Below are 18,042 nucleotides of genomic sequence, written 5' to 3' on the forward strand. Positions count from 1 at the left end.
CACAAGCAGTGATAGAAATGTCTCTAAACTGTTTTGATTTATCTTACCACAGACTTTTAGGTAATAGATACTACTGTCATACCACTTTCATTAGAATAACCAAAACATTTCTTTATCATTATTCTGTTTGTTTAGATGCTTTTCTTAGGAGTTATTCTTACTAAGTTTAACAGTATTACTGTATAAATGAACTGTTGAATGTACACTATATTATGTTGTGTTAAGCTTCCTTATTTTATAATTATGTATTTTCAAGAAACTGTTAATTACAAGTATGAACATTTCTAAACTATACCAACAGTGGCAAATCCAGGAATGGAGAAGATAGAGGCAAAAATATAGATAGAAAAAGAAAATGTACATTATCTATAAATATCCAACAAATTCCCTTAGCTGTTATTACAAAGCTGCCTTGGTAGAGGTGACACAAACCACAAGGGTGAAATATTTCACCATAAATGTGCAGTCACTCTTTAAGGGTTACTAGACTCCAGTAACGCCATGGAGAGGCCACTACAGACAGCACAGAACTCACATCACACTATCAAGGTCCTCCAGATAAGATTTATTTATGTACTTTATGCATGTGGGTGTCTTGTCTGTATGTACACTGCATACAGAAGAGGGCATGGGACTACAGTATACCACTGAACCATCCCTCCAGCCCTTCTCTTACAGTCTTTTTTAAAACAAAGGAAGTTGCCCAATGTTCTAAGCATACCAGGGAGTGGGGAACCTACTCTAAATGTGTTTTCTAGTCTTTACCTATAAAATAGTTTTAAGAGCCTCTGGCAAACAGTTTTATTTCAGTGGATAAAAACATTTTGGGGAGGGAGGAAACAGTAGTTTCTGAATCATCTCAGATATTAGAGTCTGTATTGCTTTTGAATCATTAAGAAGGCAAATGCCTAACTACACACCTTGTCAGATAAAGTAAAACTATTTTCAATATGTAATGTGTAGGATAATCCAAAAACAAGAAATGGTGCTATCATATCCAGTAACTCATAGCTTGAATGACTTTTATACCAACTTTAAGAACTGACAAATCAGAATATAAGACCAACTGAACCCGTAAGCTGAGACTGCTCTTACATTCTTGTTCTATCCAAGTGTCTTAAATGGACATCTCTCCAGTAAGTTGTAAAGGAGTTATTCAAGTTGGTCTTTAAACCTAGTTAGTATTGCATAGCCAACAGTTCATTTTGATAAAGGAATACCTTCTCAAAAATGTTACCTCCATGGCAATCATAATACAGAAATGCCAACATACTCATTTATACAGAGAAATCTCAATATTTGAAATAGAAGACTACTATTAGCATCTTCAGGAACAAGAAAAATAACCATTTCAATACACTGACTGTTATAGCAGGGTTTCTTCTGCTGCCTTACTGAATAATTTTGGCCATGTGTTTCTGGAATCAGTTCAGAACACATTCCCATTGCAACTTAGTACTCCAGAGGATCTTTGCAAACAATAAAAAGAATCAAGTTTTCAGCAAAGCCTGGTGACACACGACTGTGACTTTATCACTCTGGAGGCCGAGGCTGAGCCTCCTCAGCCTAAATGTGAAGCCAGCCTAGGCTTCAAGTTCAGCCTTGGCTTTGACCTAAAAGGAAGATCCCTGTCTCAAAAACTTAAGTAAATAAAACAAACAACTCTAATTATAATTTGGTGATTTTACCAAAACATTTGATATGCCAGTAATACATTATAGCATATACAATAGCATTATGAGTATTTGGGCACAAGAATGTTTATTAACAGCAAAAAATAAGTACTGTGGGAGTAAGAAGGCTAGTGTTCTGGGTATATCAGAATTCAAATCCATACATAGCCCATTTCCCTTATACAAAAATACTGGAGACAACCAGTTTTACTAAATGGCTGTATACATGTACACATATAAACACTAAAAAAAAAGGCCAGAATAATACACTAAACTTGCAATCCAAACAGTCATCAAAAGTCCTGGACAATACTCAGGTCACCTCAAGCAATAAATAACCTAGACTTTTATTAAATGACTCTCAAGGTTTCATTTAATTAATTAATATAAAATGATCACATCTAGCTCAAGAGTATTATAGCATAAAGCAGTCAGTCTTCTCTCCTGAGAGCTGTGACAGAATACACAGCTGTTCTATTAACCTGCTCACAAACATGCTGTAAAAAATTGGGGCCTGTACATACTCAGGCCAAGGCTTAATATGGCTCTAAATATTTAAACTAACTCCTTTTTTACACTCAAAAAATACTGAGTCTTTTTATATATAAATTTCACAAATATATGCAGTAAATCACACACAGTAAATGGTTATGCTAAGATCTTTAAATCAAATTAAATTGTACATAATGTTAAAAAGAATTTGCCAATTACATGAGAGGTAGCAGTGCCTATGAGATGGGATGAGTCTACCTTTACAGCGCTTCCACATACTTAGAATCACTATTTTTATCACTCAAAACACTACTTAAATACTGTCACGAAACACAACACCAAAGACTTATCCTGTTTTTCATTGCCTAGAAATGTTCTGCTCAGTATTTATGGGAGACTAAACAAATTCCGATCAGAATTCTCTATATCATACTTGCATAGAAAGCTGAAATAAAGGTAAAAATCCAGATGGAAAGTAAATTAGCCTGTGGAGACAGCTCAGTCAGACAAGTACCTACCACACAAGCACAAGGACTCACCAAATCCCAGTTATTCACATAAAAGCCAGGTACAGTGAGTACCTGTAAAGCCCCAGAACTAGAGAGGCAGAGACAGGAGGATCCCCGAGATTTGCTAACCATCTTAGCTACAGGTTCAGGAAGAAACTGTCTCAAAAATAAGGTAAAGAGCAATAGAGGAAGATACCAAAATCAACTTATGGAATGCATATGTATCTGCAAATACACTCACATAGCACATGCACAAACGTACACAATGGAAGATAAATTCTAAATGCATTCAACAACAGAATCAAAGAGGTGCTGGGTAGATCCAGGAAGCAGGGGGAAGCACCACTGGGCTAGGATATCTTCAAAATTTAGATTCTAATATAGATTTTGGCAGCAACAAATACCATAACCGAAGTAAATCATTTTATTTCTTTTGATCTCAATTTCCTCATTTGTAAAATACAAGATAAGACTAAAAATATATATATATGTTGTGAGGATTATGCGAAAGCAGCAAGGTCACTCATTCTGGACTAACAGAACAGATAGGACCTACCACATACCTCTCAAGCAAAGTGTATCATGAGAGTGGAACACACAAACCCACAAAGAGAAATAGGTTACATCAACAGTAGTCACAGCTGGGCAAATGTGGTGCATACCAATAATCCAACTACTTCAGAGGTGGAGGCAAGAGGATCTAAGTTTGAGGCCAGTGTTACTCAATGAGTTTAAAGCCAGTTTGAGCTATAGAGAGAGAGTCTATTTTAAAAAATAAAATAAAAAGCAGCCCCCAAAACACTAAAAATTACATAGACGCATTCTGTAAAATTCCTTAAATGGAAATTAATCACATTTACTCATTCAAAAATACAGAGAATCCAGTTTTGCCAAAAGCAAAGGTAGAGACTTGAAGAGATGTAAACACGAAACTGACATTCCCTAGTAAAAATAACAATATAGATCATGCATGGAGCAAGCATATAAATGCACATGTACACATCCACAGAGTGAGAAACACTGAGTTGGGATATTGTTCAACGCTAGAGCACTTGCCTTGCATGCACTAGGCCCCAGGTTTGATCAACAGCACTGGGTGGAAGAGAGAGGTAGAAGAAGAGAGAAACACACAGGAGCTTCCTCAAACATGAATAAACTTCATAATCCAAATGCTTGCCTTAAAAATAAATGAACTTTCTGCTTTAGGTAAGGAACAGCAACAGGAATTAATTTTTAACTTATTAGATTCAACACATCAACATCTGTAATATTTTTAATGTGAACTCTATTCTTAGTACTATAGTAAATATTACACAAAGTAAGAAGAACAGAAAGGTTAAGATCTCTGCCCACAAGAAAACCTTCTCAATCTTATTTGCACGTTAATATGGAGTACTATAAAGACCAGCACTACCCTTCCCAAGGAAGGGTCAGAACGCAAGCACGACGACTCCAACCCCGTACATCTCAAGACCTCTTAAAGCAGCCCCGCAAGTAGATCTTTATAAATAAAATAGGTCCAGGTAACCAGGAACAAACCACACCACCAAAGGCATTTCGACAAAAGCAAGACAAAGAGTGCCCTGAACAGATCGACAGCCTACGGATAGGCATAGTTTACCACAGAGAACAGAAAGAACTGCTTCATCAAAATCATCAAGGGAAACAATGACCATTGGAAGACTTGGAATTTTGAGCCAGGTGTGGTGGCACACGCCTTTAATCCCAGCATTTAGGAGGCAGAGGAAGACAGATTTCTGTGAGTTCGAGGCCAGCCTGGGCTACCGGATAGCCAGGGCTACCGGATAGCCAGGGCTACACAGAGAAACCCTGTCTCAAAAAAACAAAAAACAAAAACAAACAAACAAAGACTTAGAGTTTCTACAAAATGAACACAAACACTAAAATTATTATGGTTAAGAGAGAAAAATCAATTTGAGAGTTTCTAAGTTTAAGCTAAATGACATTTCTATTGTTTGTGTTTAAAGATACAATCAGTGTCTGTCTACTAAGAGTGGCAGGACCATAAATGGCTATACATGTCAACTAAGTCTAAGAAAGTCCAATAACCCATTCAGTTCCACTTTCAAGCAGGCCATAAAATAGCTAACTATAGTTTATAATCTACTTTTTCTGTGCTATCTCAATGATTATATCCTAAAATCCCTTTAACATGAACTACTGAAACAATGCAATTCTAGCATCTCCCTCCTAAATCAAATTAGGTAATCTAAGTTCTGCACTGATTCTATTGCCTCATGATGGAATGATATAATACACTTCTTCTTTATAGTCCACCACTTCCACATAGTTTTTTCATTTTATATTTCAACAACCCTACGAAGGAAAGCAAGAATTACTGTCATTATTTCATCAATAAGGTAGAGATTTAGGGAAATTAGATTACTGGTACAAAGTTCATTACTACAAGTACTTGAATTAAGAAAGAAACCCACATACTCTGACCTCATGTAATTTATAATCCAGTGTCACACAAATGAAATAAATTCCAAATCCTTAATTAAATTTTAATTCTTATCCCAAATCTAAATCTTGTTCTTTAAAGTCCATACCTCTCCCATTTCAAACTCTAATACCACAGTAACTAAGAGCGAATGCGCACAGTAACGAGTCTTAAAAAGATCATCAGAACATCAAGAAGAAAATGAGTAACACATTTACCAACAGTTCAAATATAATAAAAACACTCTAAAGTTTGCTTCCTTTAATCTAATTGACTTATCATACTACAGCACACACAACTCACTGACAGAGGGCAATAGCATTAGCTCTGAATTATTTATACTACATGACTCAGAGGAAACATAAATGCTGGAGAATCTTGCCTTTTCTAGTTTTAACCTCCTCTCAGCATTGTTGTACTCCAGCCTGGACTCTAGTCAAACAAAATCCACCCAGATGACATGATGGGATGAAATGTCTAGGAAAGGCCTCGGTCCCATGTTCAGGGTGCTATTGGGTGATGGTGGCAACTCTGAGAGATGAAGCCTGGTTGGAGGAAGTTGGGTCAATGGTAGATAGTCTTCAAAGTGTTATCTGATTGCAGACTCTGCCTCTCTTTGCTACCCGGCCACATGAAGTGAGAAGCTCACTCCTTCACACTGTCCCACCAATGCTGCCTCACCAAAGGGCCCAAACTCTGTCTACTGACTGTGGATGGGAACCTTTCCTTGTTATAAGCTTATTTACTTCAGTCCTTCTGTCAGTGATTAAAAGCTATCATAATAATCGACTAAAATAAGTAAAATTATTAGAATTTTATTTCTAGGTTGTTTTTTGTTTAACCCGAAAATAATCATTTTATTACTATATAGACTGACACTGGAGCAGGAGGTATGCTCACAAATTTTGCAAAGAAAGGATTTCTAGTCATGAAAATATAAAGACAACTGCTATGAACAAAGACATATGGTCCCAGGAGTTGGGTTATTATAAATTACACAGGTAACTAAAGAGAAAATCTACTACAAAGTATTCAATACCCTATTATGCACATATACCAAGAGGTCATGCATCTATATGACCCATGTGACACACACATGACTTACCTCATCCTGGACACCACTGGTAGTAGTCAACTTGCTCCCATCAGTGATTGTAATAATTATTGCTGGCTCCAAGAAAAAAGGGTTTCTTCCCTGAAGTCAAAACACAAACAGGTATTAAGGCTTAGATTCTCGCTTAACTTTTTTAGTTACAAAGCCAATTCTTAGAACAGAATGTCCCCAATCCCCCTCAATGTATGCCATCTCTTTTCATTTTAAAACATTTTTCACTAAATTTAATTTACTTTGTGTGTGTACTAGAATGCCATAAGGCATGTGTGGAGGTTCGAGGACAGCTTAGTCTGTTCTCTCTTACTATGTGGGACCTGAGAGTCAAACTCAGTGTGTCAGGCTCAGCAGTCAAATACCTTTTTATTACCCGCTAAGCCATTTCACTAAATCCCCTCTCTCCTACTTGTAAAATTTACAGAATATATACCTGTTTACACATTTAAAACAGACTTTTTAGGATACTAATATATATATAAAACCACTAATAGTGGTTAGCACTAGAGATATAAACATGGATTTCTCACTTCTTTATATATTCTTGTGTTTTCACTTACACAGTGTGCATTTATGTACCTTATAAAGTATTTCTTTTTTTTTTTTTATTTAAGATTTTATGCTAGGTAATGGGGTGCACGCCTTTAATCCCAGCACTCAGGAGGCAGAGGCAGAAGGATCAGTTTGAGGTCAGCCTATAGTTTACAGAGCAAGTTCCAGGACAGTCAAGGCTACACAGAGAAATCATCCCAAAAAGGAAAAAAAAAAAAAAAAAAGGATTTTATACTAAGTGTATGAGTGTTTGACCTGCATGCATGCATATGTACTATGTATGTGGTTGGTGCCACAGAGGTCAAAGGAAGACAAAAGACAATTCAGATGCCCTGGAACTGAAGTTATGGACAATTGTGAGCCCCCAAAGTGGGTGCTAGGAATTGAGTCCTAGCCATCTGGAAGAGCAGCAAATGCTCTTAACCACTGAGCCATTTCTCCAGCCTGGTATTTAATTTCTTAAATGGTGCCCTAACAGCTGAATTTTGATAATTTGATTTTTCAGGTGCTATCTTAGCCAGGTAGTAGTGGCACTCGCCTTTAATTCCAGCACTTGGGAGGCAGAGGCAGGCGAATCTCTGTGAGTTCAAGGCCAGGTTGGTTTACAAAGCAAACTCTGGGACAGCCAGGGCTGTCATAAAAACCCAAAGATCACTTCCTAGCCTTTTGGCTAAGACTGAGTATGGTACAAACTGCAAGCCAGTACTAGTGGAAAATGCTGGTACACACCTGTGTTCCCAGCATGTGGAAAGTAAAAGGAGGATCATGAATTTGGGACCAGGCTGTATAACACAGCAGGACATCTCAAAATACAAAACAGCAGTCTAAAAGCCAAGTGCCTGGCACACAACTCAAATCTACCACTAAGGAACTGACTCAGGAAGAAGGTGACTTCCAGGGCTGCACAGAAAGCAGTAATCACTGTCCTGCTCCACCTGTCCTCCTCCTTAGGAGTGGGAGAAAAGGGCAATATTTTAAGGAGAAGTTTATTCTTGAAGAAGAAAATAAGACAGTAGATAACCATTATCAGAATCTCGCCTGTAATCACAATGTCTAAGCAAGTGACAAGGAACATGGATAGGACTACAAAAACTAATTTCACAGTTTCAGGGTTACGCTCAGCTTAGAAAAACTATCAGGAGTCTAAGACAAAGAATTAAAATTAACGAGTACTTAAAAGCAAATGCTTGGACAATGAGGGTCAAGAACAAAATGACATGCTGCTATCAACTGTTTTCTGTAAGGTCAAACTACTTTAGCCATCTTCCATTCAAATAAACCTAGCACTAGTTATGCTGATCAGTTCAAGGGAATGAATTTGGGGAAAGAAAATACAACCTTGCCTCTTTAAACAAATGGTTCCCAGTTACCAACTAAACAAATTCACTATTAACCCTTTAACTTTTTTATTACCTTGGCTTGTTGTTGTTAATTTGGTGGTGAAGGAGACACATGCCACAGCATATATGTGCTAAGTCAGAGGACACTTTAGTAGGAGTCCATTCTCTCCTTCCATCATGTGTCAGGTAATCAGACTTGGTGAAAAGTGCCTTTACTACTAAACCATCTCTCCAACCCTCCATATTAACTTGTTTGAAAAAAAAAAAAAAAAAAAAAAAAAAAAAAGGCAGGGGCTGGGGAGATGGTTCAGTCAGTACAGTACCTGTCACACAAGCATGAGGACCTGCATTTGAATCCCACTGCCCATATAAAAACCCAGGCCCAATGGTGCACATTTGTAAACCCAGTCATGGCAGGAGAAACCGAAGACAGACAAGTCTCTAAAGCTCACTGGGCAGCCAACCTAGCTGAAATCAATGAGGTCAAGGTTCAAAGAGACCCTGTCTCAAAATAGGGAACTCCTAACATTAATCAATGGCCTCTACACAGGCACACACACCACACATAAAATGAATAATAAGACAAAAGATAGAAATTACAGGTAGGTAAAACTTGTTTGAAGCTGCAGATGCTTACACATAGCATGATACAGTCTCTACAACTCAAGAAGACTGAAGCAGAATTCAAGGCTAGACTGAGCAACATGTTAAGACCCCCATCTCAAAAAAGAAAAAGGAGGGAAATTCAAATAGATTGAATTCTCTGCTATCATCGGCAGCAAAAATGAAGTGAAGTTTTATTTAATTTGATGTAAATCAATATATGACAAAGTTTAATGAGTATAGAAATCACTTGGACATCTTGGTAAACTGTAGTCATTCAGTGCTTTAACAAGACCACAAGCTGGGAGATGCTAATGTCCACAGACCACACCTACAAAGTAAGGTACAGGGTTATATGCATAAGCCATCTGCAGTTTATTCCCTTAACTTCATATTTACTACTCTTAATTTCTACCAGAGTATCACACATACTCACTATCTGCTGAATGAATTTACAGTTCAGTAATTATATGATTATAATATAATCACCATAAAAGGAGATCTGCTAGATTAAGCATTTTGATAAGCCATGACAACTTGTAAGTAGCACATATACTTCTCAAACTGGTATCAAAAGAATAAAATTAGTTCTAAAAAGTGAAATCTTCTATTGATTCAAAGAAAACCTTTAGATATATAACTTGCAGATTCCCAGTAAACACAATAAACGAGCTAGTCAGTCGTGTTCACACCTGTAATTCCAACACTGAGACAAAAACAAGATGCTCTCTTGGGCTTGTTGGCCATGTAGTCACATAGGTGAGCTCTAGATTTACTGAGAGGCTCTGTCTCAAAGAAATACAGTGAAGAAGCAACTGAGGAATGACACTGGTCTCTGATCTCCACATCCACACCCAGAGAGACAGAGACAGCAGTAAGATTGAGAGAGACTAGAGAAACAACAAGAGATATTGATTCTAAATGTGCAACAGCAATGAAATGTCTCAAGACCCTTATAGAAAAAACATAATTACTAACCCCCCTTTTCATTTTAGAGAGAACACATTTTGGAACCATTACATTCTATTGCTTCTAGTACAATAACACTAAAAGTCAGTCCTAAATTCTAAAAAGTGGAAGTCTTCTCACAGAGCCAGATATTGGCAATGTCCATTCCCACCTGAGTTTTGTCTCTCTCAAGTAAATGCTGGTTACAGACCTTGCTGAAAAACTCTCCTGTTCCTACTTACTCCAAAGACCCAGTTGAAATCTCTGTTCTTCCATGAAGTCTTCCTTGTCACTAAAGCTGTCAGAAGCCAAACCTTCCACTCTAAAATTCTAACAATATAATTTTCCAAGCTTTATATTAAGGTAAATGTTCCTTCAAATAAACCTGAGTTTTCCAGTGGTTTCATGGAGCACATTTAAAGTCAAGCAGTTGCCTATCTGTGGGACCCTTGAGGTAGTAGGCTTGAGCCCATACAATGTATCAGGGGTAGCCTGAACAAAATAGCAAGAATGTGTCTCAACGAAGAATAAATAACAATGATATATACCATTTTCACAACAATGAAGACATACTTAACATTATTGTACTGTAGATTAAAAAAAAAAAAAACTATGAGCACAAAGGAGATGGCTCAGCAAGTAAAAGCCAAGCCTGACAAACTGAATTCAATTTCCAGGATCCACATGGTGGAAAGATTTCCAGAAAGTTGTTCCTGATCTCCACAGGGCATATGTCATGGCATGTGTGCGTAAGCACAAGTGTGTGTGTACACACACAGAGTCAACGCAATTTTTAAAAAATTTTTAATGATTAAGATACTAAACTTTATGCTGGGTTTTCATCATGACTAAAAAATAAATACCATCTAGCTGGAAACAAGAGAAATAGCTCAGATGTTAAGAGTACTTGCTGCTCTTGCAGAGGACGAGGGTTCAGTTCCCAGCACCTGCATGGTGGCTCACAATCTGTAATTCTAGTTTCAGGAGATCTGATGCCTTCTTCTGGACTCTCTAAAAACAAGGCATGCACATGCGCGCACGCACGTGCACGCACATGCACGTGCACACACATGCAAGCAAAACATTCATACATATAAAATAAATAAATGTTTAAAAATATACATACATCATCAGCTACATTTTTGGGTTGTTTTTTTTTTTTGGTGCCTGTCCTGGATCTTGCTCTTGTAGACCAGACTGACCTCAAACTCACAGAGATCCACTTGGCTCTACCTCCTGAGTGCTGGGATTAAAGGTGTGCGGGCCGCCGCCGCCACCACCACTGCCGTCGCCACCACCACCCAGCTTTTTAGTTTCATTCTTATTCTTACATAAGCACAATAAAAATTAGGCTTTAGATGCCAGAGAACTGGTCAAAATTTTAATTAAGTAGCAAAACGCTGTAAATTAGGTCCTTTGTGTATGACGAAAAATAATACAGTTGACCTTTTTCCCTAGTCTACATCTATGGATTCAACTACTGTAAATCTTAAAAATGTTCAGTAAAGAAAAACTGTCTATACTCCAAATGTTTGTTGTCTTATTTTTCCGATTACTCCCTAAGCACAGCAACTACAATTCACACAGAATTTACAAGGAATTAGGCATTATAATCTACAGATGATTTACAGTGAAGAAAAGGATGCACATTGGTTTTTTTCTGTAACAAAGCTAGCTAAAATTTTACTAGTCTTAGAATACACATAACGCTCTCAAAAGCCACTAACACAGATCTTGGCAATAACAGAGTACTTAATGTTCTACAAGTCTTGGAGAGGTCAAATTTTCAGGAAGAAATGGTGTCACTCAAGATGTACTGGCAGGATTAATAAGCAGCAACTTTAAGCAGAATTTGAAATCCTAAATCATGATTATTCCATGGCAGCAAGAAGTTGTACAAGGACTGGCAGGTAGGTGGCTCAGCAGGTAGGCACCCTGATGACGTTCTCCAGTGGGAGAAGAAAGCCAAAAAATGACCCATCCCCACTAGTTGTCTTATGACCTCCACACAAGACACAAAAAAAAAAAACACAATAAATAAAATGAAGCCAGGTGGTGGTGGCACATGACTTTAATCCCAGCACTTGAGAGGCAGAAGCAGGCAGATCTCTGCATTCCAGGCCAGCCTAGTCAGTTTCAGGACAGCAAGGGTACACAGGGAAACTGCCTCAAAAAACCAAGGAAAAAAAACGATGGATGGATGGATGGATGGATGGATAGATGGTGGATGGATGGATGGATGGTAGATGGATGGATGGAGGAATAGAAAATAAATGTTGCACCGGTAGCACATAAATTCTCTAGATACAATCCTACAACATAGTTTGTGCTGTATCAACCAACAGTGTCCTCTGCTATGATCAAACTGCTGTTCTCCATGGCTTTTGCAGCTGGCAATGGAATATATCAGAATTGCACACATTAAACAAGCATCTATCACTAAGCTACACAGCCCACCACTGTTCTTTTAAATGTATTCTATGAGCAGCAAAATAATTAAAACAGGATAGCTGCCTGTTCTGTGATTTCACACCAGTTTTTTTCTGCATATAAACCAATATACCTTCTTCCAGCATAAAACAAATGACAACATACAGGAATGCTTACTTGTAAAAACTACAACCTCCAGAGTATACCCACAGACACACACTCATGAACAGATGATAAAATATTAATGTCTTTCAAATTTGGAAAAATCACATAAGTATCAAAGAAAAAATATAATCATCTTCTTGGTGCCAACTATTCCCCTCTATAATAATTAAGATCCTTTCTTCTATGAGTTAAGCAAAAATCACACACAAGGTAATTATAGAACTAAATAATGACTAAAGGTGCCAGGTGTCAGTGACACAAACCTTTAATCCCAGCACTTGGGAGGCAGAGCCAGGTGGATCTCTGTGAGTTCCAGGCCAGCCTGGTCTACAGAGTAAGATCCAGGACAGGCACCAAAACTACACAGAGAAACCCTGTCTTGAAAAACCAAAAAAAAAAAAAAGTAATATGCAATTAATTTAATGAATTATTTTTATTCTTCAGGGTAAAAAGCCCTCTACACAATAGAAATGAGTGAGTTTCAAATCACTAACAGTAACAGGACATGCTGCTGCAATGGTTTTTTTCATGTTTAGTTCTACACTGTTCTTCCCCTGCTTTCACAGCACTTGTGTAATAAATTGACACTTTTTCTTGTCAGTATTACTTATGCATCAAATTAGAAGTTTTAGTTATCTATCAGTGTAAGTTATTTTTCATGTTTTAAAACAAAAACCAATTTAATTTAGCATTCAAAAGTCTACATTGTAACTAGATTTAAATTCAATGTGTTTTTAGCTATATAGTCAAGCCTATAATGTTTGCTTCTCTGATCTTGTATTTAAGAGTCTATAATAATTTTTATTCTTTTTTAAAAAACATTTATGTATACAGTGTTCTATCTGCATGCATGCCTGCATGCCAGAAGACGGCATCAGATCTCATTATAGATGACTGTGAGCTGCCATATAGTTGCTGGGAATTGAACTCTGAACACCTGGAAGAGCAGCTAGTGCTCTTAACCTCTGAGTCATCTCTCCAGCCCCAATATATTTTTATTCTTAACACAATGTATGTAAAGTCACTTAATTTGGAGACAATGCCTAAGAGTTTTTCTTGGTGTTCACCTTGGTCACAAAGTTCATGTTGCTTTTGTAGCATGCAATAGTAGGTTTCCTTCAGGCAGTTCCACACACACTTGGCTTTGACTCACTTCCCCATCTCCCTTTTTGTACTGATCTTTTCCCATAATTATGTCACACACACACACACACACACACACACACACACACACACACACACACACACACAGAGGGACTGAGTTCACTTTGCCTGTTGACAAGTTCTTAGCAGAGTACAAACAATCATTAGAAAACATGACAAGTTATAAAAGTTCTGCTTTAAACAACTATCTGATTTTAAGCAGGCATGGTGGCACAAAAATGTAATCCAAGTATTTGAAGGCTGAGGTAAACTGTAGTTTGAGGACAGTAGGCTATATACACCTACTTTAAGGCTAGGCCACAGTACACAGTGTAAATTAGAATTTAAACCAAAGAAATGGAAAAGAAAATCTGATTTTTATACTGACCAAGACAATATGAAGTAAAAACTTCCACTTCACAAGAACAGTTTGATCGTGTGTTAAACAACTGATCGTGTGTTAAACATGTCAATGAAAGCATAAAATTTCAAAAAATTAAAAGAATTAATGCAAAGAGCCCACTTAGAACCAACAGTATTTTTGCAATATTGATAAGCTTGTGAAGTGTTAAAATAAATTATTTTGAAATTAGTTTTAAAATTGTAAGTCAATTTCTTTAAAAACAAATCTCAGGGACAGAAGTCTGTTAATTTTATTCAAAACCCTAAAAAAAGCAATAGAAGAGGAACATAAATTTGTACTGGGCCCATAAACCAGTTATAATCAAGCTGAAGCAAAAGAAAACTAGCCATAAGCACTCAGTACAAATGGTTGTGGCTACATGTGTTATTGGCCTAGTGGACCCAAATTTTCTTCCTATGCCACCACATTCCACACATGTACAAAGCCAAGAGCCTGACTACTATTTTGCTACGGCTGAGGCTTCTATTAAAGAAAAAATGTGAAGGAAGGGTTAGTTACTAGCTCTCTGCCTCTCCTACTATAACATCTTCACTTAACCACTATTCTCCAATCTCAGTGTTTTGATATATGACAGGAAGAAATGCTCAGAAATAAACAAACGAGATATTAAAATGTATATCCCTAGGCCAAAGCTATCCCCAAGAACAGGAAAATTTTTTAATTTCCAAAACTAGCTCATGATTTTCTATAATCTGAAACTTCCATTTCAAATAAACTGTAAGCAAAGGAATGTTGAAAAGTAGAATCAACAAGGTTCCTAAACATGAAATACTGCTACTCCTTCATAAGGGTAGGGCTGTTCATTAAGTTATATAGATGGATATACAATTGTAGAGATTCCAAACAAAATATAATTATTGAAGTCAACAGAGTAAAATAATAGGCTTACTTCCAGAGTCAATATTCCAAAACTGGAATTTTAAGTTTTATGTTTTAGAATCTGGAAACAGTACATTTATTAAGATCTTAAATGATGCAGCACAAACAGGTATTTTTTTTTTTTAATCAAATTCTAAAGTAGTCATTTTTTCTTAAGATTTGTTTGTGTAACAGTGTTATGCCTACATGTATGTATGTGCACATGTGTCTGGTACCTAAGGAAGTCACAAGAAAGGACTGGCTCCTCTGAAATTAGAGTTCCAGGTGGTTGTGACATTCCATGTGGATGCTGGGAACCAAATCTGTGTTCTCTACAATGGCAAGCAGTGCTCTTAATCACCGAGCCATCTCTCCAGCCTCTAAAACCCTCATCTTAAACTAAGCTTTTAAAATAATATGCCTGACTATACACAAAGGATACATTAGAAACTCATTAGCTAAAGCTCCTTATTTCTATTTTTAATACATCTTAAAATTTTATCACTTTAAAAATAATGATTAGATTTTTTTAAAGACTACAACTATACATTTACTACTAAATCCCAAATATTCATGAAAGTTAAAATATGCTTAAGATTCAAAAATGAAACTATAAAAATCTCCAAGTGTATGTTTGGCACAGTGATTAATAGCTATAATTCTAGCACTTAGTTGTCGAAGCAGGAGGACAGTGAATTAAAAGGCCATTCTGAGCTATATGGCCATTTCAATGCCAATGAAGCTACATTTACTACCACCCTGCTTCAAAAACAAACAGAAAAAGGTAGAATGCAAAAATGTAGTATATTTTTACATAATCAAGGTCTCTATAAAAAAATGTTAAAATTATACACTAAAAGAAACATTTTATTTTCAAGTTAATCCTACTATAAACTGTATGCCAATATGATCCCTTTAACAGCATTAAAAATATAGAATAGGGCCAGGTGGTGGTGGCACATGCCTTTAATCCCAACACTTGGGAGGCAGAGGCAGGCAGATCCCTGTGAGTTCGAGGCCAGCCTGGGCTACAGCATGAGTTCCAGGAAAGGCGCAAAGCTACACAGAGATACCCTGTCTCAAAAAACAAACAAACAAAAATATAGATAGATAGATAGATAGATAGATCTATATATAGAATAAAAAGGCTTGAGCAAAAGTATAGACTCAATCTGTAGTACTGGAGAAAATAAAGTTAGGGAGACATAACAAATTTATTTTATCAGACTGACTAGGTAACTATTCTGGAATTTCATTTAAATCCAATAATAAAAAGATATAACCTTCACCATAAAAATTAAGAAACTACTAATGCTTGACTTTGTAAAAAGACAATATTTAAGGAACAAATGTAAGTCTAATTTAGTAATTTCAACAGAACTTGGGTTTTACAATTAAACTCGATTCTAAAGTTTGAAAAAGATTAGCAACTTGGTTCTGGTACCTCCTAAAAAGTAGTAGCAGGCAAACAGAATTTGTACTACCATAGAAAGAGAAATGAAGCTGCAAGAATAGTTTACTGAAGAGCATTGATAACATGAATACAAACCTATTATATCCATTGTATTACAGGGATTCCGCAATATTAATGTGGGAAAACTAATGCAGCAAAATGAAAGTTGACAACAAAGTAAAATAAATGCAAAAGTATAAATATATTTTTATAGACAGGTAATGAAGACAAAAAATTAAAACTCACTTTGCCTCAACAACTCACCCAGATCTGTCTACCCTATCCTCAAGTTTAATAATCTCCTTAATTTGCTGACTACCACAGAATCTACAGACACTACCTTGGCACAAATCTGGCTAAATCATTTTATTTATTTATTTTACTTTATGTGTATGAGTGTTTTGCCTGCATGTACATCTCTATACCAAATGTGTGCCTGCTATCTGAGGGTGACAGATCTACTGGGATTCAAGTTATAGATAGATGGCTGTGAGTTGCCATGTAAGTGCTGGGAATTGTCCCACATCCTCTGAAAGCAGATAATGTTCTTAATCATTGAACCATCTCTCTAGCCCACTAAATCATTTCTTGAACTCAAAACTCGAAAACTCTACCAAGCAGACCATGAATGTCTGATTAAGTAGAATGACTCTAGTTACTTCTCTCTCTACATCATAAACAGACTCTCAAAAGAATGAACTTACACACAATGCTGTCTTTAAAAATAAAAATATAGGAATACTGGAGAAAAGGCTTAGCAGTTAAGAGTACTGGCTGGTCTTCCAGAGGACGTTGGTTTAATGCCCAGTATTATATGGCAACTACTGATCATCCCTAACTCATTTCAGGGAACCCAACACACTCTTCTGGCGACCAAGGGTACCAGGCACACCTGTGATGCACAGACAGACATATACCCACCCCAAACACCAATGCACATAATATAACGGACTGGAGAGATGGATGGGTCAGTGGTCAAGAAGTATGATAGCTCTTCCAGGGGTCCTGAGTTCAATTCTCAGAACCCACATGATGGCTCACAACCATCTATAATAGGATCTGACTCCCTCTTCTGGCATGCATGTATAAATGCAGAGTACTCATACATAAAATGTAAATAATAAAAAGATTTTGCCGGGCGGTGGTGGCGTGCGCCTTTTAATCCCAGCATTCGGAGTGAGTTCGAGGCCAGCCTGGTCTAGAGAGAGAGATCCAGGACAGGCACCAAAACTATACAGAGAAACCCTGTCTCAATATACACACATGCATGCACGCACACGCGCGCGCACACACACGCACACACACACACACACACACACACATATATAAACTTTTACTGGTTTTTTTTGTTTTGTTTTGTTTTGTTTTGTGGAGCTGAGGATTGAACCCAGGGCCTTGAACTTGCTAGACAAGCACTCTACCACTGAGCTAAATTCCCAACCCCAAACTTTCACATTTTTAAATTAAAATTTTTAAAACAAAATCATGAAATTCTGCAAAAGCTTTCCCTATAGTGAAAACCTAGCTGATATATGTTACAGATCACAAAAATTAGTGACAAAGCTTTTTTTATTTTTTGAAAGGAAAAAAAATTCAAAACTAGGGTATTATTTCCCATATGCTATGGATGAAAGTAAATCTTAACTGGGTAAGACAAAGTTAGTTTCAAGGTTTTTAAAGAAGGTTTTTTTTTTTAATTGATTTTAATTTAGTTTTCTATCCAGACCCATCTTTCAAAAATGGTTTTATTATCTGTTCTGTAGTGCTAAAGATCAAATTCAGGAGTTTATATATGCCAGGCAAGTAGTATGAAGCTAGATCTCCACAGTTCTCCCAAAATGTCCAAAAGACTTCTGAGCTGCACACACAGACAATGGCTT

General features: G+C 36.8%; 1 protein-coding gene across 3 annotated transcripts in view; it reads right to left on the bottom strand.

Annotated features, from left to right (window-relative positions):
• Nucleotides 1-18,042, bottom strand: part of Ints6 (integrator complex subunit 6) — an 81,868-nt gene that overhangs the window by 50,336 nt on the left and 13,490 nt on the right. For all 3 annotated transcript variants that reach the window (XM_036199051.1, XM_036199050.1, XM_036199048.1), the window contains one exon: nucleotides 6,244-6,333. In XM_036199051.1, the coding sequence (XP_036054944.1) occupies nucleotides 6,244-6,333 (90 nt within the window). The remainder of the gene's footprint in view (nucleotides 1-6,243; nucleotides 6,334-18,042) is intronic.

Source organism: Onychomys torridus, chromosome 9 (assembly GCF_903995425.1).
Source record: "Onychomys torridus chromosome 9, mOncTor1.1, whole genome shotgun sequence".
NCBI lineage: Eukaryota > Metazoa > Chordata > Mammalia > Rodentia > Cricetidae > Onychomys > Onychomys torridus.